This window comes from Onychostruthus taczanowskii, unplaced genomic scaffold (genome assembly GCF_017590055.1).
Source record: "Onychostruthus taczanowskii isolate IOZ18803 unplaced genomic scaffold, ASM1759005v1 scaffold5, whole genome shotgun sequence".
Lineage (NCBI taxonomy): Eukaryota > Metazoa > Chordata > Aves > Passeriformes > Passeridae > Onychostruthus > Onychostruthus taczanowskii.
In genome coordinates, this window is record NW_024502568.1 from 1,089,818 (window position 1) to 1,111,241 (window position 21,424).

Sequence of the window (21,424 nt, forward strand, 5' to 3'; positions counted from 1 at the left end):
TAAGCCAAAGGAAGACATCCTCAAACCTAGGACTGAAGAGTTTTCCTGTGAGGGTCGGGCTGGCGGCTCTTGCAATGAGCGGTGCGTTACGTGGGAAGGGGGAAACGATCGCACTGACAGTACAGGCGCTCTCGGTTCGGCTTCACTGCCTTTAACGGCTGGAGCAAAGTAACCTCGTACCACGTTTTACACCTCGGTATTTGTCTCTTTCCTTCAGCCGCGTCCCCGCAGTGCCGGCACGCCGCACACCTGCCCGGGCCGCCCCTCAGGGGCGGAGGCTGCGGGGCTCCTCCTTGCGCCGGGCGCGGGGCGGGCCCGGGCCTGGCGCGGGCTGGAGGAGGCGGCTCCGGGCCGTGGGAGCGGCTGTGTGCCCATGGCGGCTGCGGCGGAGGGGACGCCCGAGGCCGGCGCGCAGCCCGTCAAGCGTAAGGGGTCGGGGTCTCGGTCGCGGTCGCGGTCGCGGTGCGGTGCGGTGCGGTGCGGTGCGGGGCTGGGCTGGGCCCGGCCCGGGGAGGCCGCGGCGCGGGCAGGAGCTCCTGGCGAGCCCGCGGCCTGGCGTGAGCCGGCCGGGCCGGGCCGGGCCATACACCTTCTGCCGCTGCTGCCCTGGGGACCCGCTGGGTCCTGCCCCTGCCGCCGCTTCGGTCGGAGGGAGCCGCGGGCCTCGGGCAGCCTTCGTGTGCGAGCCGGCAAACGCTGCCGACGGGGGAAGGAGCGGCCTGCCGGGTTGGGGAAGAGGTGCCGGACTGCTCCGGGAAAGGGCCGAACAAGGGCAGATTGCGGTAGAAACGGGTTTGGAGAAGAAAAGCGGCCATTGCGGCTTTCCGCAGGTGGGGATCTGTTGTAGCCCCTGTGAAGCGGGCTGGGGCAGCTGTGCTTCTTTTCCGAGTCAGTGACTAGAAATAAACAGCAGCACCATGCACAGCCACTCAGAAGTTCTCCCCAAATGGCTTTCCTGTCTGAACACGAGGGGGGTTAATACTTGTCAGTGCAGGGTGCCTGTCTCTTGAATGCTCCCTGAAGTATTTTTTGGAAATAATATTGGTGCTACTTCGAAGAAGCTGCCATGATTTGTTACCCCTTAACAGTGTAAAGTGTAAAGAAGGCAATTTACATGGAAAGTAGCCATAGCAGCTTGAAGGGGGAAAAAATGGGACCCTGTAATCTTTCTGTTGTGCTTCCGGACTTGGCTATAGTTTGCCTTAACCCTGTAATGTCTTTACCTAACTGAGTAGAGGATCCTGCTGTTGAAACTGCAGAGGAAGCTAAGGAGCCAGCAGAAGCAGATATCAATGAACTCTGCAAAGACATGTTCAGCAAAATGGCCACTTACCTGACGGGTGAACTGACAGGTAAGGCACTGCAATACTGACCTGCAAGTTCTTCTTTCTTTTCACTTTGTTTCAAAGAAATCTGTTGGATAGTTTGTTAAAACTGTAACTATTTCGATTGTGTCTAGTAAGACTGGCTGTCCAAATTTGGCACATTGCTAGGCTGCTAACAACACTGAGATTAGTTATATTAATTTAATGAAGTCCCAGAATAGCACAAATGTTTTTCAGAACAATTCAGTGTGATATCAGCAGCTTAAAAATAATTCTTTTTCATCTCAAAGAAGTTTGTACATGGAAAGTCAATCTAACAAAAGTTGTCCAGGTTAAGACAGAGTAGGAGGGAGGCATCACAGATAGTGGAGTCTTTCTTTTCTTGAGAGCAAGGATCATACATGTTTTCTAACATTTATGCCTTAGAATAAACTGATGTGCAAAATTAACTGGAGCAAAGTAAAGTGCTCACCAAGTTAATTGCATAGGTTCTAATTTTGAAATCACTCCTGATTTGCAGACTTGAAGGATATATGGTACAAATTACCAGTCTGAATTTGTGCTATCAGTTTTGTAAACTTAAGTGTCTAACTGACAGAATTAAAAGTAGAAATATGAGGACTTAGTAATTTTTTTTTCAAGAAAAGTTTAGAAGTAAATTCATCAGTGCAGTTGATTTTTGCAGTTCACAAAATGTCATCTCTTTGTAGAGTGTATGCTGATAACCTGTATTGCCATCTAAACTGCTGTGCTTCATTTGGCTGTTGGTTTGAAATCTCTTGTCCTCTTGAAGAGTCTTCACACAATTCAAACCACATCACCTTTAATTAAAATATACTTTATATTTTTTTAAGCTACCAGTGAAGACTACAAACTCTTGGAAAACATGAATAAGCTGACTAGCTTGAAGTACTTAGAAATGAAAGATATTGCTATAAACATCAGTAGAAATCTGAAGGATTTAAACCAAAAATGTAAGTACACCAAATAAGGTAGGCGTGTCATGATTGGCGCACTTGTTTGGGAAATAAAGCATCTTAGATTCAGAAGGTTCCATTAGCACTCCATTAGTGCTGAAGGAAAGAAAACTCACTGATATAGGTGTGCTGCTATGCAATGCCAGTCTTGTGTATTTCTTAACAGCTTTAGACTCTGTAGACTACTGTAAGAGAAAATACATCTGAATTTGTGTTTATCTGGTTTACCCCAGACTCTGGATTTGATAGGAATAATTCATGTTTTTTAATGTCATTTTAATTCATGTTCTCTTGTTACTTGTGTTAGAGACTGGACAGTACTCTTAAACATTTAATATTTTCCTGGAACATGGCTGTCTGAGTCACCACTTAATTTTGGGATGGGAGAGGGCACCTTTTGTACTGTCCTATCTGAAGAATGTAATAAATTCTTGTGTTTCAAGTGTGAACTGTTTCTTTGAAGTGCATTACTGAGAACTGACAGATAACATTTTTATGCTTTTTTAAGATGCTGATCTTCAGCCATATCTGGAACAGATAGACCTAATTGAGGAACAGGTCGCAGCTCTGGAGCAGGCAGCTTATAAATTGGATGCATATTCCAAAAAACTTGGTAACTATCGTCCTCCACCATTAAGACCTAGCAGCATAGTGCCTTGCAAGAGGATTTAAAAAGAAAGAAGGAAAGTAAACGCTGTTTTGTTTAACAGACAAACTCTGCAGAGTTGCCTGTGCTGCTTTTGAGCACAAACATTGTGTGTGAAGTGATAAGCATTGGGAAAAGATTCGCGTAATGAGTTATGTTACGGTGGACTAGTACAGGTGTTGTTAAACTACTGCTTGTTAGTGAGGCTTGATTTCTTTTTTATGGTAGGCATTGACTTATAATTTAAAGACTGATGTTTAACCTTGCAAATTGAGGGATTCATAATCTTCCACCAGCCACCCAAGCCCTCTTGGCTTAAAATAATATTGTTGTCTGACTTAACACCAGGCTCTTAAAAAAATTGTTATACAATTATATCTGCCTAAATGCAGTAGAAAAAAAGGATTGTGAATGATACAGTAAGTTAGCTTACAGGATGCAAAGCTTTTACCTACCCAGTACTAAAATAGTATTTTTCCTTCTGCAGAAGCCAAGTACAAAAAACTGGAGAAACGATGAAATTACAATAGTCTGTAAGCTGGAGTTGGGCAGCACATCGGACTGATCTCTGGTTTTGCACAATAGCAATTCTGTTGACAAGGATTTGGTTTACAGCTGACATGGAGACTGGGACATTTTCCAGCTATTGGTAGGCTGTATTCAGGCTTAAGGCTGAATAATATTTTCCTCTTCTCAAGGGGTACTGTTGCCTCAGTTCTGCAGTGAAAAATAGAAGCCTGTCTTTAACTCATGTCGATATTGGCTATATGTGTGTTAGTCCTGTTTTCCACATGAAATACTCAGTCTAGGGAAAGTGTTCTGTAATCTGTAAAGACATTTTCCCTTAGTAGCAGCAGGACCTAAACTTCAATTTTTCCTTCATTGAGCTCTGTGCTGGGAAGATACCTGGACCTTTGGACTTAATGGGTGGAGTATTGAAAACACTTCATTTTGGTGTCCCCTTTTATCTGTTTGAAATAGAGAGACTAATTACAAATTTACAATAAACTTGCTGAATATATTTCTCTGGAATCTCAAGTTCTCTTGGAAAGATTACATGGGCCGTTTTTTTTTTTTCAAAGGGGTCTGTTGATAAAGACAAACTCGTTCAAGCAACTAGGGATGATAGAAGAGACCATGTTTGAAACTGCATCAAGTATTCTTGCAATTATATTCTTTGACTGTCTGGACCTCTGGTGAAGTTTCAAGACGTAGTACTTTATCACATGCTCAGTTGACTTAGCAGACTCTTTCTCTACTTCACCAGTGAATTTTGATCCTAGTAGTTTCTGAAGTGGCATGCCTACCACAAAAATGTACTTCTCTACTAGGTTAACAATGTTCCAAATTGCTGATTTGGCAGAGCCCTTTGTACTGAACAGTTATTTATCTTACTCCAAGGATATTTTTTCTGTACCTGTTAACGTTAAGTAATTCAAGCTGGCTTTTGAGTGAGTTGTAGTTGAAGGCAGTACAAGTACTGTATGTAGGAAGGAAGTGGTTCAAACTTGGAGTTTTCAAAAGAATGTCTAGTCAGATGCTAGTGTGATAAAGATCATCATGCTGTCAGGCTGCGTGCAGCCACTATTTAGTCAGGATAGACACTTTTCCCTAGTGCTCTTTGAAAAGAATGAAGCAGATGACTTTTGAGAGCCTTCATCATCACTTTGAAAATCCTGGGTTTGAAATAGAAATAGCATTTCTGTGCTTACAGTGTTACCTGGCAGGACCGCAGGGTGATACAGGGAGGCGCCATGCCAGCGGGGAACACCACTGATCCCACAGGAAAGGCACAGGATGGACTATGTCCTGTTCCTCTTGAAAAAGTTGCTTTTCTGTGTATACAAAATACAGTGCCATTTTAAAACTACAAGGATGAAAACCTCCAGGAGCTCTGAAGATGGAAATCCTTCTAGCCATGCACTGTCACCAAGTGCTCAGTGTTTTCAGGTAAAAAAGGTAAGAAATAGTGAGTTCCTTCACAAACTCTTGAGTATTCCACCTCCAGGAAGTAAAAATGAGAGAAGGGGTTTGTCCCACAATGGACTTTCTTTTTGAGAGGAAATATTAGAGGTGGACTTCCTGGCTGGCTGGAGGACTGTGTGACAGTGGCATTCCAGTGGGGCTAAGAGCTGACAGCTATGTTCCCAGTTGTGTCTCTGAGTAATTGTTACCCTCCCTGCCTGAGGGACCTCTGTGTCACTGGTAGAATCCACATCATGTCAGGGATGGCATGTCCTTGGAGAGCAGCACCATGGAAGAGACATAGGTGTGTGTGAACAGCATTGTACTGGGGAAATGTATAGTCAGTCCAAAAGCAAAGCCACAACTTGGTTACTGCTCAGATGTTTCACCTGGAGAATCCTTGAGAAATTCCAGAGGAGGTACAGAAGGAGGTTAAATCTCAGAGTTCTCCTTTGCAGCATTTTCTGGTGGAAAATAGAGTAAGAAAATAGTGTGTTCTTAAAAGGAGGAACAGGAGGAAAACAGAAAAGGGAGGGCTGATGGATGAGAGTCCAGGGGCAAAGTGTGTCATCAGAATGGTCTGCAAACCACTTTGGAGCTGAAGCAGTTCTTGATGTTGTGGACTGCAACTGCAAACCAGGGAATGAAAATCAGCCTAGCAAATAACAGCTCTTTTAGAAGAAGCAGAAGAGTTCAGTTCCAGAGGAGAATTCTTTTCTTGTCCAGCATCTTAAGACGGTTCTGCCCAGCTGCACTAACAGGTTATTCCAAAGTCATTCAAGTTTCAGAGCAGTACTTTGTGGAGACACCTGCAGTGTTCAGAATCAGGGCACATGGCTTTAGCCCTGCTCTAATCCCAAAGCCCACTTCATACCACGGTGGAGTCTCCAGGCGCTAAAGTTGTTTTGCTGATCTACATTGGCTGCCTCCTTGGCTTCTCAGCATGAAGGAAGATAACTGCAATAAGAAAGCTGCTCCCTCATTTGTTTTGGCTATTTTAGTCATGACACAGCTAAAGAGGAAGTACAGTGCTTTCTTCTTTTTATCTTGTGAGAGAATTTATTTCTGTGATTCTGGGGAATTTGTGGCTTTTTGCCTTTGCAATACCATGCTAGTAATGCATAGTATATCTAGCTTATTAATCTTTTAAAGGAAGCAAGTTCAGTCTGTTTCACATAAACAGTTAATGGCATTGTGGTAATTTTACAGTTCTGTCTTTTCCCACATAATATAGATTCAGCTCTCTGTCTTCACTGTAATCACTATGTATTATACATTGATGGGAATGTGTTCAAGACAGGAAATGCCAGCCATTGATCTGTACATATATGCTTGGCAAGTCATACAAACTCTATTTATTAATTTTTTCCTGATTTAACATTGCTGTAATGATCTTTATGTACTTCATAAAATATTGGGAAGATGCAAGCTGGCATTCATCTAGGAAAAGGTACTTGGGGGGATCCTGGTATTACTTAATTTGTCCTTTTTCTCCCCAGTGAACAGCTCTGTAACCACATTTGGGGTTCTAATGGGTCCCACGGGGTCAGTGCAGCTTTATCCAAAATTAGGAATGGACATTTATAGATCATTAACCAGCTCATTCTTCAAGCCATAGTACGTTTCATATGAGTGAAATGAAGCAGGCATATGTGTACAGGACTTGAAAGAGATTTTGGAGTATGAGCTTTGTGGACACTGGTTTTTCACTAAAAGATGTTCTGGAATATCAGGAAAGCAACAATTCAGTATACTACTTCTTTATTTTGCAGTATAAACTGTAATTTCACAAACCCTCATTGTAATTACAGAGGATAACCTGTCTGCCCAGTCACTGATAAATTCTATCCCCATCACAGTAGACAGTAAGTATTGGGGAAAGAATTCTATAGATTATCATCTAACACAAAAAGCCTCTTCTTTTATGTTTGCCTTTACAAACAGATTACAAACAAACTGAAAGTACGGAGAGGTACTTCAAGCAGAGTTTGTAAAAACCGTGTAGTACAAGCATCTATTCCTGCTGGAACCCCTCAGGTGATAGGAGCAGCAGCAGCAGCAGGGCTCTCGGAGAACCAGTGCAGACAGCTTGGCATGTCAGGAGCCAGACAGGAACCACAGCTGGGTGAGGTACGTGCAGAGAAGAATCTGTAATTTTGCACAGGGTACTGTGTCCTTCCCTGTGTGATTGCCTACTCTGTTAAGAGCTGGCTGTGGTGATTATAAAGGCACCATACAATTTTCTTTTCTAAGCACTCTTCTCTCCATAAAGTATCTACCAAATGGTCTGAGTGTTTCATTCTCAACAGATTGGGGAATGACTGTCTGGCTCACTGCCAGAGCACTCATGAGTTTGAGAGCTGGAAACTCTTCACTTGCCTAACGTGGAACAAAAGAGACCTCATAGTGTCGGGGCAGATTTGCCAGACTGGTGACTATTGGGCTAATGTCAATGTCTTTGTGATCCACAACAGGCTTCAAAGTAAAGTTCTGCAGGATGGATGTTAAAAATATGAATATCTCCATTCGGGCCAGACCTTCTCCTGCACAGATGCGTTTTCCTACAACAGCAACAACAACAACAACAAAAAAAAAAAAAAAAAAAAAAAAAAAAAAAAAAAAAAAAAAAAAAAAAAAAAAAAAGAGGTCACAGTGGAGTACTTTGCTGCTGATAACTGATTTTAGCCACAGTTCCATGAAAATTCAGACATCTCAGAATGCAGAGGCAGCACTACAGTATTTTGGGGAAGCATGAATGAAACTAGGAACTAAAGGTCTAGAACAACAAGAGTGCTAAGTGTGTGAAGGCAGTTTGAAGGCTCTGGTTGCTCAAGTTCTGCTGCTCTTTGATGGTTTGAGAGACAAGTTGTATGACTGAGTCCCACTTCATACACATCTTGTAGAAGGCATTGGAGGAGTTCTTGTGTTTGCTAAAAAAGGAAGTCAGCTGGAACTGTAGTGCAGGGGTTAGAGCTTCCCAGAAGTGACTCTAGAAGATGTCACCTGACATCGTTGTACAGACAATGGTGATGGGGCCATGAAATCTTCAGAGAGATTTCAGGAGAGGATGGTTTAGGATCGGAAATAGCAAGAGGTCTTACCTGTAGAAAATGGCATGAAGTAGTCACTCTTTTTAAAGGTACCATTTGCATTCAAGAAATGTCCTGGGTCAAATTTTTCTGGATTTGGAAATTCCTTGCTATCATGTAGGACAGAACTCAGCACAGGGAATATCAGAGTGTCCTGAATTAACAAAAAAGAAAGGTATAATGGAGATATGTTAAATCAAGGAGGCACTAAGACGTTCTCAGAGCTAAACAGAAGGGTAGTCAAAGTTTAACTAGTTTTAAATGAACATTTAATGCATGAAATATGTGCCATTGGTATGGCAAAGACGTTTTTTAGTGAATTTTAATAGTCTGTTTAGAATATTTAATATTGCTTTCAAATAAATTACAACTTAACACTGATGTGAAAAAAAAAAAAAACAGAAATATCTCCCTCTTCATACAGAGGATGCAAAAGTATTTTCTTATTTTTTTTTCTAGTACAAGGGATTGGACACAATAACTTCCAGAATCCCCTTCCAAAAAAAAAAATCATTTTAGTATCACATTTGAATGCTTTTGAAAATAAATAAAATACAAAGAACTAAACTCATCATGGTTTTCAAGAGATTATGACCTTTCTCGGACACAGTGTTACAGACCTTGGGGATAAAATAGTCTCTGAACTTGGTGTCTCTGATTACAGCATGTGGGACATTAATGGGAAGGAAGTCAATGTATCTCTGGATTTCATGGATCACAGCATCTGTAAAGGGCATCTGGCTCCGATCTGACATGCGAGGGCTTCGGTCTCGGCCGATCACGGAATCAATCTCCTTTTGCATCTTCTCTGTTGAGAAATGAGTAAATGTTGAATGAACAAGTCCCCCATCTGTTTACCTGAACCTCTCTCCATATTTACAACAAAATATGCTTTTAGCATGCCAGGAATATATGATTATACTTAGTACTAACATCTGCTTCTTGTGAAGACAATTAAGACTTACACACATTTCCACACTGCAAAAACATAATCCTTAGTCAGGGGACTATTGCCTCATGTGGTAGTGATAGGAATTGTCCAAATTGATCCCACAACCTATTAAAAAGTTTTAAACTGTTTATTTCCATTACCTACTAGCTCTGGGTATTTATGGAGAATCAGAATTGCAAATCTCATTGTGATGCTTGTGGTCCCTGTTCCTGCAAGGAACAAGTCGAGTGTGGTTCTGCTCAAGGTCTCAACGGTGAATACTGAGTGATCATTCCCTTTCTCCTGCAGGAAGATTTGGGAGAAGGTTTTGAATGACAAACCCAAGGAGTTTGCTTAAAAAGAAAAATCCTGTACCCATAATTTAGGTTTATGAACACATCTAATGTTCTTTCAAAAATACAACACTCACTCTCCAGAACACCAACATTTATGGTAGGTTTACTAGATAATATTATGATATGGAAGGAGCATTGAATTATATTAACCAGATTGGTCTACAGCTTTCATCGCTTTGGCTCATGCTGTTAATTCTGTGTATTAAAATCCTTGATAAGAAAATGGAGAGGATAAAATGAAGTCAATGTGTCATGAAGAGCAAGTTCCCCTCTGTATTTGCAAAAACCCAATGCCCCATCACAAATAAAAGAAAAAAATCTCATTCAAGTAGTGGTTTCCATATAATCCAATAAATCTCTACTCTTACAGTACCTGTTCCATTTTATTAAGAAAAGCATCAATAAAATCTCGAGGACAAGTGGGATCCAGGGTTTTCTGGTGTTCCATTACGATATCTGTTGTAAATTTATCAACTTTTTCAATATTTTTTATCAGTTGTTGATGAGGTCCAGGTAGATAATCCATGACAGTTGGGAAGAAATTATATAGCTGTAAAAATAAAGGGATGAAAAAGCACATTCTGATTATTGTGAATAAACTAAAATGTTCCCCTGATTGTACCTATGAAAATGGGGCAGTTAAACTGTTTTGGAACAGTAGGTCCTTCTTACTCAGGATTTTATGGCCATTTCCTTTATGGTTTCACTATGTTCAGGGATTTGAATATTATAATAACTAACAAATGTATGAAATAAAATCAGACACACCTGTGTTTGTGTAGAGGCCTGGAGCTTGTTGTTTTCCTCTATCCAGTCAATTAAAGTTAGAAAATTCTTGTCCTCATAGTCAAACCGATCCCCAAAGACGATGGAGCAGATGATGTTGGAAACAGCGTGGATTAGGAAACTGCTAGGGTTCAGGGGTTGCTCTGCAACAACCACCAAAAAAAGGTATCTTGCTTTCAGTATTTCATGGATCAACCCCTCCTCTGACACTACAAGGAAGTTTCACATTCTCTGGAGATCCAGAAGGAAGTTTCACATTCTCTGGAGATCCAGAATTTTGCACTCCTTTGAAAGGATGGTGAAGGGCCTACCAACTTATTCTTGAAGTGAACTCATTTCATTCTTATAGTGGTTTAAGTATCTCTTCTGTCTTGTTCTCAGCAGAACACTGGTCTGAGTGCCTTAGTTGCTCTTCAACTTCCACATGCCTATCAGTCTTATAGACTGTTTATTAGAAACAACCTAAACATTCCCACAAAATCCCAATCCCACATTTTCCCACAAAATCCCAATGAAACCATGGGGACTTTGCCTGAACCATGTATTTAGGTTATTGCACTCTCCTTATCAACTTTATTAGTGTAACCCCCTCCTTGGGGTTCAAATGCCTGTGATCAAAGTCTAGTTTTGATAGCACAACTGCATGACTCCCGTGCAGAGAATTATGGTGCAAGCAAAAAGCAAGATTAGACCCAAGATGAAAGGAAAGCTAATTACAGATAGTGATAGGCTGTGTCTCAAGGTTTCAAGATGAGGAACAAACGTGAAAAATATAAAATCCTGAAAGAAAACCACAGAGTGAGAAAATGTCAACTTGGTAGCAGACTATTCCAAGAAGAATAGCACCAGTTCTCTGCCTGACTTGGTGGTTCCATGGCCATTGAAGAAGACTTAGTGGATATTTCAGAGGTGGTGAGTATATTAATGCTGAATGTAGAAGACACTAGTCATATCTATTTATTAATTGCATTAAGGGTAAATAATGGTCTTATGCTTTTTGGTTGTATATATCTTGCTTGTCAAACTTTTTAATACATAGTAAAAGATGCTGCAACAAGGTGAGCCAGAGTTAGAGGCTTGCATAAGGGCATAAGAAATATAATATTACTGTGATAGTCAAAAGATAAAAGCAATGCAGGTGGGAGTGTTTTCTCTGATTTGTAAAACGATTGTTTATCTGAGAAGCCAGATTGAATTTTCTGGCCCATGGAAAACAGTGATGCTTAATCATTCTTATAGATCGATGTGCTTTCCCGCCCTTGCAGAATAGGCACACATTGAGGACTGGCAATGAAAAGGGTGGCCGGTACTGTGCCATCCTCAGGGGACACATTTAGAAGTAACACTGACTTATATATTACTAGAAAACACATTTACATGTTGAAATCAAGTGGGTAACATTGTACCCTGCCCTCAGAAGCAGGTTATATACCTGTTCCCATTGGACAGCCCCATCAATACTGGGATCTATTGTCTAGTGTTCAGATGGACCCAACCCCAAATATCTGCAAATGAGTTCTTTGGTCACCTACTTCTTCAAGATCTGTTTACACAGAGTTGCAGGAGACAAGGTGAAGAAGAGCATACTTGGTTACCTGACAGCATCCAGCACTGTCTCCACGGCTGAATTCCATCAACCCTTGGCTCTGTGGCAAAGCCATTCCTTTTGCCACTTCCTGTCTTGTTCCTCAAGCAGAATAGGTTAAAAGGTACTCTCCAAGCCTCTGTCTCCTACTTTTATCCTCCATACTGTTACAGTGCCTTGGATTGAGCCACTGATAACTTTGCCTACAGAAGCAGGGAGCAGAAACAGCAGCCATACACCCACTCCTTGGGTCATAGATTTTGTGAAGCAGCCCTACACTCCTCATTGTCCAATTGCAGATATGCACAGTGTCTCAACAGGCACAAAGTCCTTAGCATACCATGTGTGTTCTTGAGCCTCTCCACCAGAAAATGAGCTTCCTCCTGGATTCGCTCCTCAATGCCCTTCTTCCCCATCCCAAAATCCCGCAGGGTGGTGAGTGCAAATCGTCTCAGCTGCTTCCACATCTCCCCGTTGCTGGTCACAATGCCTGACACAGGGAGGAAAAATAGACCTTCATGATGAAACAGGTTTTTTTCCCCTTTAGTGGGAACTACACAGTAAGTACTCAGCATGCAAAGACGCCTCTTTGTGGAATTACACTGCAATTGCTATCTGCCCCAAACCATAACTTCTCTGCAATTCTGAAGGTGACAAATTTGATCCATCTGTCACAAGCCTTGGATAAAACGGATTTTATTCCCAGGATAAGAAAAACTACGTTACAAAGTAAATAAGAAGTAACACTGAATTTGTCTTGTTGGACACAAGGCCTTCACACTGACATAACCACTCAAATGTTCTGCTGTGCACCTGCAATAGAGCATATAATTATTGACAATATCAATGGTACTGCACTACATATATATAATACCATGGAATATGTACTGTAAATGCCATTCCAGGGACTGACTGAATAATCTCATGACCTAATCTGGACTGTGGCCCTTACTGGGTCAGCCTATATTTTCTTGTTGTGCTGTGGACTTTCCTTTTGCTGGTTCCTTAGTGTGTCTATATTTGGAATATTTTCAGAAATGGGGGAATGAATGTAAGAACTTAGAGGCACATTTCATGTACAAAATTTTAGCCAGAGCTTCAAGCACACTGGAAATAAAAAGGCACTCAGTGAAGCCATCCTGGGACTTTAAACACTTCTCCAGGGGACCAGTTTACTCAAGGGTCCAAGTAATGAGCTGGGTTTTTTGCCTTTAATTCCTAATTTGTCTGCATAAAAGTAGAAAATAAAATCTACCATGCCCCTCTGCACTGTCCTCTCAGCTGTGTTTCTGAAGCACTGAAAGCATCTGTTTTGCATGCTGCCATTACCAAGAATGTACCTGTGCCCTGGAAGAGTTTTTTAAGCAGTGGTAGAGTGCCTCTTCCACTGAAGTCATCTCCTTGATCAACCAGAGCTTCTTTTACAACATCATAGCCATACAGCACCACAACCTTTTGTGGGCCCAAATGTACCGTGAAGACAGGACCATACTTCTCACTGAGCTGTAGGAAAGAGCAACATGACTACAACAAAGACAACCATGTGATGTTTGTAGCAAAGAGGTCTGAGAGGTGATGTGTCATTGTCCCAACACTTTTGAGACTTGACATTGATTAACAGCAGAGCAGAGATCTTTCAATTATGAGTTACAGATGAGGGAAGAGGGAATCATACAAGAAATAGGAAATATGAATGGAAATGGTGAGTGTCCAGTCCAAATCTGAGAAAAGAAAATAGCCCTTCACAGGGCTGGCAAAACATTTTAGAATACCTTTGTGCAGGGCATAGTGGATTAACAATTTACATGAGCTCTGAAATCAGTTATATACACAATATGGAAGCAAATGCCTAAAGGGTTTTTGACCACAAAGAGCAAAACTGTCTCTCAAAGGGGTATTTTTGCCAGATGGGTGACATCAGTCAGGGGAGGGAATAGACAGCACAATTCACCTCCAAACGTTTTTACTTCAATTTCTGCACTTGCTACTTCTACTCCCAGGAGATCCTACATATCTGCCAGGGAGCAGAGGCAGCAAAATGGAGCAGGGCTCTCCCCACAAAAAGGGCCAGGCTGTTGCCAACATGGTGAGGAATTGAGCACAGGAAGATGATACCATGACAGCACCAATGCCTTGATTGCAAATCCACTGCAAAGTGTAGTACGGTGGTACAAATTGTGAGGTCAGCACATAACTCATTTCACTATGGTAATTGCCAATATATAGACTGACTTATAATATAGGAACATATATATTTATATATAGGACGTACATATTTATATATACACACCTGTAATATATAGACTTCGATATACAATTGATTATATATATATATGTATATATGTGTATATATATACGCACATATATGTGTGTGTGTATATATATATATACATATATATGTATATATATGCATATATATATATACAAGTGATTATATATAGACTTAATAAGCATGTATATCTGGGAAACCTTTTGTTTCTGTTTAACATTTGGTCAATGCAAATTAAGCTTGTGAATTTAGCTGAGAACAGCGGGACTGAACTTTGTTTTATACACCATGAAGAAAACATAGGAAAGAATAAGACAGTCCCTTACCTCTTTCAAGCTTTCAGGCAAATTCCATGGGTTTATCTGGAGCAGGTTTCCAACAATGGGGAATGCAGTGGGACCAGGAGGCTCCTTCCCTTTTTGAGATCTGCTTCTCCATGTGACAAAGAGAAGGCATGAGATGCATACCAGCAAGAAAATAGTGGTCACTCCCAGGGCCTCCATGGTGGGCTAAGGAAGAGAAGTAAAGTGTCAAAAAAGCCTGGTGCTGGACCTGTAAATCTATGTTTATTTATATGCTGTGGTGCCAAAGCACATGGTTGAAATTAGCAAATAGTGCCTTGACATTCCTGTTGAGATATGAGTTTACTTATTAATCTGCTAATGATAAGAATGAATGTCACTAAAGCTGACTTCGTGAGTTATGTAATAGTCCTAAAGCATGGTAATTAAGACCTAGCAAAGCCCTGGTAAGGAAACATGTAAACAAGGGATGATAACGTGTGCACAACAAAAGACAGTAAAAATTTTAGGTTAAGAAGGGGAATGGAAGTATTAGTTGAATAAAAAAAGAAATAGCTTTCATAGCTTTCATTACCTTAGGAAGTCTCTGTGTAATAAGAAAGAGACATGACATTACTCTTAAAGTAATCCTGAATGAGAATCTGCAGAAGAAGATTGGTTATCTCTGTTTATCTCTGATCTATGAAGCCAGTGCTCAAAGAAAATGCAGTGGATAATGCTGGCAAGAAAAATGAAGTGTGTGGAACACTTACAGAATATTCTGAGTTGGAAGGGACCAACAAGGATCATCTAGTCAACTCTAAAGTGAACGGCCCCTACAGGGATCAAACAACCTTGACATTATTAGCACCATGCTCTATCAGTTCAGCTAAGCTCAGTATGAGTTCTCTGTAGCAAAATCTCTCTGGACAGTTCTGTTTGAAACAGCTTTCTCTTTTTTATTCTCCCTCCTCCCCCTCCCAACATCCCCTCTGTTTTAGAGAAGCTTTATGTGTTACAGCCCCAGACCCCTAGCAGAGGATGCTCCCTGGGTAGGTCTTGCCCCACAGAAGAGCCTTTGCCTATCACCCCATAGGCTCTGGTCACACTCTGACCACTCTCCCGCTCCTTGCTTCAAACGCCTCGGTCTCTGTAAAGCACCTACTGACAATGGATGAGCATTAAATTGGTGTCAGTGTCCTCTGGCAGTGCCTGCTTCTCTTTATACTCGAGAGAGGGAGCTCATCCAGATTTTCAGACAACTAATGTCAGATTAGGGGTATCCCACCCAAACAACCATGTCAGGGAGCATTTCAGTCAGAGAAAAAGGCTCTGCCACCTGCCAAGACTCTTCCCATCCCATTCCATTCCATCATTTGACACATAGCCAAAATGTTACTGACCCCTTAGATGCTGTGATGCTGTAAGGATGTGTTAAAATGCATATAATCTTATATATCCCATACATAAGACTACATGTCCTATACATAAGAATATATATGTATCTGACAAGAATATATATGTATCTTAATCTCTTATTTGTCTCCCTGATAATGGTGATGGAAAGCAATTTGTCTTCCTACATGAACTCGTTGGCTTAGAGTTGAGTCCACATTTGTTCAATCAGTTTTTGAGTGTTCATGTGCACAAAAATAGCCAGACATACTGTAGACACCACACTTCGTTCTCTACTGAGTTGTCAAAATGGGTTTTAAGGATGGGTAGATTTTATCTTTAGCCCAGTTAGCTGAGTACTAGCAGATTCTACAACAGTGAGGAAAGAAACACATCCAGCTTAAATTCAGATATTAAAAAGATGGGTGTACAAATGAGCTGACAGTCTCACCTGTTAGTGGGGAAATACTGATACTTCCAGAAAACAGGTAATCTCACTTTGCTTATGAGCTTATTTTTGTGAAATGAGTCAGCCACTGAAGAAGTTTGCTTTCCCTGACTACAAAGAAAGGCTCTGGAGACATACAGATTTACATGTCTGTCTGCTAAGGATCTGTTTTGAGGCAGATGACTCTAATTCCCTGCTCATTTCTCCTGGTCCTAATGTTTTATTTTTTTTTTTTTTATCAGCAATAAATTCTGTAAATTCTGGTACAATGGGCATTATTCTGTATATGGCACACCAAGGTATTTAAAACCCGAAGTGGGCAGATGAGTGAAATTGAAAGGAACCTTCTAGGCTTTTGAGGAATAATTATATTGCTGAAAACAGTCAGTTTTATTGTCATAAAAAGGAAAACCTCTAGTTGTTTTCTTTTTCTTTTCCTTTGCTTTTGTAGACAAAGTGCCTTACATTCCTCTATTGGCAGCCCTGAGGGTGAACAACTGCTGTGAAGCCTAATGCATGGGAAAAGCAGAGCTTTGCTTGCAGCATCATCCCACATCCAGACATGGCTTTTTTATTATATATCTAATTACTCACATAATCCCCAAAGAGTTTCAAAATGGTGTTGGGAATAAAGCCAGAGCTGCTTGGAGGGATCCATGAGTTTAACTAGGAAGAGATTTAACTGCCAAAGGTCTTGGGTCACCTCTGATGACAGAAAGACAGGGCTTATTTGAGTGTGAAAGGCTATTTGAGTATGAAAGGTTTATCTGGGTCTGAAAGACCCATCCTGATGTAGTTCACGTTCACAGGAAGCTCCTAAGAGACTCTGTTTTCTTCCAAGCTTTCTTCCCAGTATGGTAGGAAAACAGATGCCGGGGCCTCTGGTCATGTTACAAATTGGCACCATTCTCTGGCTCCACCTGTGAATTCAAGCTCAAATTGACAGGGTGGGATGCTGCTGTATGAACCAGTATCTCAAATTCCAGGCCTTCCTTAGAATGCCTTCTGGAAGCTGTTGCTTTGCTGGGTGTACCTAAGTGGCATGAATGGGCCAGCTCCTAGGATCCCATCCTGTGTTTACACGGAGCCTTTAATCTGGGACCTGCACTTAATCAACTTGCTTCTGTTGTCTTCCAGATTACGTCTGTGAGAAAACAGACACCTTTTTCTCCCCAGAACAGCCCCTTCAAGTGTATTCACAGCCTGCTCAGGCATACTGGATCTGGCTCCCTCACAGCTGCCGGTGTGGTGCCATGATCCAGATTTGTGACAGTGGAGAGGACACACCAGTGTTTTAGCTACTGCTGAACAATGCTTGCACAGCACTGAGGTTTTCTTGGTTGCTTCCTCTGTCCCGAGCCCAAGTAGCCGGCTGGGGGATAGCAAGGGATTGGGAGTGAACACTGCTTGGACAACCAACCCAAACTGACCTCAGAGATAATCCGTGTCTAACATCATGCTCAGCAACAAAAACTGGGAAATTGTCTCTCCAATGCAGCCATTTTTCAGAGACTGTGTGATCACGAGCCTTTTGGTGGTGAGTCTTTGCATCACTTGTTTATTTTTTTCCATCTCTTTGTTTAACTGTCTTTATCTTGACCAGGAAATTTTATCATTTTTGTTTTTCCAGGTTGCTCCCTCATCCTGTTAGAGAGAAATCTAGAGTTTGCACAATGAAAAGATGGGTACAGACTATTAGCCAGTGTCTATTCCCTGGCATCCAGGCACAAATAAATGAAACAAATTTGGATATTTGTTCCTTTCTATATTTTCAAATAGGCCAAAGGAGGTGGATTTTCACACACCATGCCCTTGGGTTGTGGAACACAATTTTTCAAGATGTATATGTCCAAAAAGGAACGAGGCCAATTCATGGGAGCAAAATCCATGGAGGGTACTCAAACAAAAGATACCACTGATAGCTCAGGAATCACTGAAGACTGAAGCAGTCTGAAAGAATATTCCTCTGTGGTACTCATGTTCGATTTTGTTCTGTTCCTTAGGAACTAATTTTTAAGCTAGTGTTGGAGTTGGACAGAATTCTGGGCTGCCTTGACTATTGTCATGGTCCAGCACACCCATCATTGGGTTCCTATGTCCTTACATTAAAATGTGACATTTCACTAAACATTTTCATTGAGATGGTTTAACCCCAGCTGACAACTGAGCACCACAGAGCTGCTTACTCACTCTCTCCAGCAGGATAGAGGGGAAGAGAACTGGAACACTACAAGTGAGAAAAGTGAGAAAACATGGGTTGACTTAAGAACATGTTAATAATTTAAATAAATGATGATGATGATGATGATGATGATGATGATGATGGAGAAGAAGAGGAAGAAGAGGAAATTATAAAAATGGAACTCAAGAAAGACGAGTAATGGAAACTAAAAACAATTACTCACTACCAACAAACCGATACCCAGTCACTGCTGAGCAGTGGCCCCCAGCCTATTTCTCTCTCTCTTCATGCATTGAGCGTGTTGCCATATGTATGAAATATCCCTTTGAACAGTTGGGATCAGCTGTCCCAGCTGTGTCTCCTCACAACTTCTTGTGCTACCCCAACCTATTTGCTGGCTGGGTGGTAGGAGAATTAGAAAAGACCTTGAGGCTGTGCAAGCACTGCTCGAAAATCACTAAAACACACCTGAATCATTAACACTGTTTCCAGCACAAATCCAAAACATGGCCCATACCAGCTACTATAGAGAAAATTAACTCTACCCATCCAAAATCAGGACAGCAAGATGGCAGAGTAGCCTGTGGAAATCATCTTGTCTGTTCTGTGAGAATAGCAACATCTTAGCTACTAAACTTTTACTGCTTTCAGACAGGACTTTCCTCAGTGCCGTGTTGAAAATACAGTATCAACCTCTGTCTTATTTCTGGTAGGAATTTGACAAAGAATCTGCCATGGTCAGCAAGCATTAAGGTTCACTGGCATCTTCAGTATTCAACAATTTGTGTAACATGCATATTTGTAAAATGCTACAGATTGTACTACAGATAAGATACAGACAACATCATTTGTTTTCAGATTACAGAAATTACATTTGACCAGCTACATCAAGACTTGGTTAAATATTTATGTTTGAACTCACTAGACCCAAAACATAAGTCAGCTGAAAAACGATTAAATCAATGAAGTTCATTGCAGTGAAGTCAATGAAGTTCATAGCAATGAAGTAATTCACAATACATGGCAAACTGCTTTTTAGTAATCTGAAGGGCAAGGAAATGAAGCTGAAATAACAGCTTTTCCACTTGACCTGTAGTGTGACTCCACCAACAGTAAGTCACTATGTTGCTGCTATACCCCATCATCTCTCAGTAAGGTGCTTAGTTCTAGACTATGGTCAGCATAAAGAACAGGCACTTCCCCAAGTCAGGAAAAAAAAAGTCAGGTAATGGGAAAAGTCAGTCAGGTGCTATACATGGTAAAAAGAGGTACAGAAGTGAAGGCTGCCAGTTTCAAAGAGGGTGTCTGAGCTTAGCAGATTTCCTGAGAGTGCTGCTCTCGGCTACCTGCATGAGCAGCTGAGCTCCTCCTGCACAGCTGCAGAACCACTGTGGTGTACAGCAGGTCACCCAAAAGGTCCGTGCTCTGGGAGACAAAGGGGCAGCATTATCAGCTGTCCCCAGCTGTAACACCGTCATCACGGGGCAGAGTGCCCACCGTGCCTTTCCAAAGGCTGACCAGGGAATCTGCAGGACAAACAAGGTTTGAGCACAGAACTGCTCAAACTCAAGCTGGGGCCTTCACTAGAGGCATTCTGCAACTTTAGAAAATTACTTATCATCGTCACAAAAAATCATGCAAGCATATAATTTGCTGATAGTCTGTACGATCTGAAAACAGTGCATATCATAAAGAAAAATGATAACAGAAAAACTCACAAAATAATTTAAAAATCAAAAAGAATTCAGTAATTGTCAAGTAACAAAACCTTTGTTAACATTTAATGATATCAAATAACTACAGTCATAAGGGAAACAGATGATATAGCAGGCATTTAAAACACAAAAAAAGCAGTAACTGATGCTGACACCAAGTAATAAAATGCGTACCTTCATCATACCTTTCAGTCCTGCCAGAGACAGAAGCACAGAGTGGCCTGAGAAGATAAAAGGGGAAATGAAAAAAACACAACCCCAAGAAGTGACCCCAACAAAGGGCCCATGTTAACACTCTCCTGCTTCATGTGTCATCCCTGTCTCCCTCAAGTGTGAAAGCTGCTGCTCCCCCCTCCCAACCATCACCTTCTCCTACACATATCACCTCCTCTGGAAATGGTGATGCCTAATGCATTCTCTCTCATATACATGAAAGATGTCCCCTATCCTTTTTCACTTTTTTGGAATAGTGAAGGAGGAGCATATTAACTATGATTTATTTTCCCACTTAAGAGCTGTGAAGTATATGATATTTCAATGAAAAAATGTCAGAAAAAAAGAAAATAAAATATCTGGGTAGTTACCTCTTCCTTCTTTCAGATAAAATTATTAATTGAAGTAAATCTCCCAGTAGGGCTATGGCAAAAGATGCAGAGTAGTACTGTACAAAACATTCTCTTAGTATTGAACAGCTCAGATGACACAGCTGCTAGAAACAAAACAAACATTGCACAGCTTATCTTGTATTTCATAAGGACTTGGCAAGAAGGATATTTGATTTATCAGTGCAAATAAGTTGGTTAAATGTTTCTTAATAAACTCAGTTAATCCAGGTATTTCCTGAAAGGTTCCAACATCAGACTTTTTAACTAGGTTTCACTGAAAATTAACTTCCATGACCTCTTTCAGTGTTCCCTTACCTTTTTCACTGCACCTTTCATGTAAGGTATATTAACTCACTAGACTAAGAGCTATTAAGGGTGGATTATTATTTATTACTTGATCCAGGTGTAACTACCTACCTGGGGTAGATAACGTGATGTAAAAGGCCTGCCTAGGCAGAAAATCATCAGTCCATCCTCTGAAAGTATGTCCTGAACTTTGAATGTCTCACATTCAAAGACTCTGTACTTGGAGGCCAAGAAAAAAGAAGACTCTAAGCAAAATATGAGTCCAGAAAGCCAGCAGGAGGGAGAGATACTGGTGAGTGCCCTGGCATGGAAAGACACACTGTGCTACTGGAAAGAAAGGGATGTACAAAGATCAAGGAGCACTTCTGAGGTGCTTTCCCTTCTGTCCCTAAGGGAAATATATCCTGGCTAATACACAGAGCAATTGAAAGTAACAAACAAATTTAAATGGCACAAAGCATATATTTATAAAAATAAATACAGCTAGCTGGATAATGTATAGCCATGGTATACCAATTTAAAAAGAATTCTAAACTACTTGCTTCAGCCATTGTCTTTTAATT

At 41.1% G+C, this 21,424-nt stretch overlaps 2 protein-coding genes across 3 annotated transcripts; one reads left to right on the forward strand and one right to left on the reverse strand.

Moving 5' to 3' along the window:
• Positions 1 to 281: 281 nt before the first annotated feature.
• BLOC1S2 (biogenesis of lysosomal organelles complex 1 subunit 2) lies at positions 282 to 3,969 on the forward strand. Of its 2 annotated transcripts, none has more exons than XM_041415643.1 (5): positions 282 to 425; positions 1,236 to 1,352; positions 2,180 to 2,299; positions 2,811 to 2,985; positions 3,436 to 3,969. In XM_041415643.1, the coding sequence occupies exons 1-4, from the start codon at positions 374 to 376 to the stop codon at positions 2,972 to 2,974; spliced, it is 453 nt and encodes a 150-aa protein (XP_041271577.1). In that variant the 5' UTR covers positions 282 to 373; the 3' UTR covers positions 2,975 to 2,985; positions 3,436 to 3,969. The 2 variants fall into 2 exon arrangements, with proteins under 2 accessions (XP_041271577.1, XP_041271578.1); XM_041415644.1 differs by having other exon boundaries at positions 2,811 to 2,915.
• A 2,400-nt stretch (positions 3,970 to 6,369) lies between these two features.
• On the reverse strand, positions 6,370 to 20,249 carry LOC121341808 (cytochrome P450 2H1-like). Its single transcript, XM_041415646.1, has 10 exons — positions 20,125 to 20,249; positions 14,256 to 14,438; positions 13,001 to 13,163; positions 12,001 to 12,150; positions 10,058 to 10,218; positions 9,663 to 9,839; positions 9,095 to 9,236; positions 8,623 to 8,810; positions 8,015 to 8,156; positions 6,370 to 7,474 (listed from the first exon to the last, which is right to left on the reverse strand). Exons 1-10 carry the CDS (start codon positions 20,131 to 20,133, stop codon positions 7,293 to 7,295), a joined length of 1,497 nt encoding a protein of 498 aa, XP_041271580.1. The 5' UTR covers positions 20,134 to 20,249; the 3' UTR covers positions 6,370 to 7,292.
• Between the last annotated feature and the right edge of the window lie 1,175 nt (positions 20,250 to 21,424).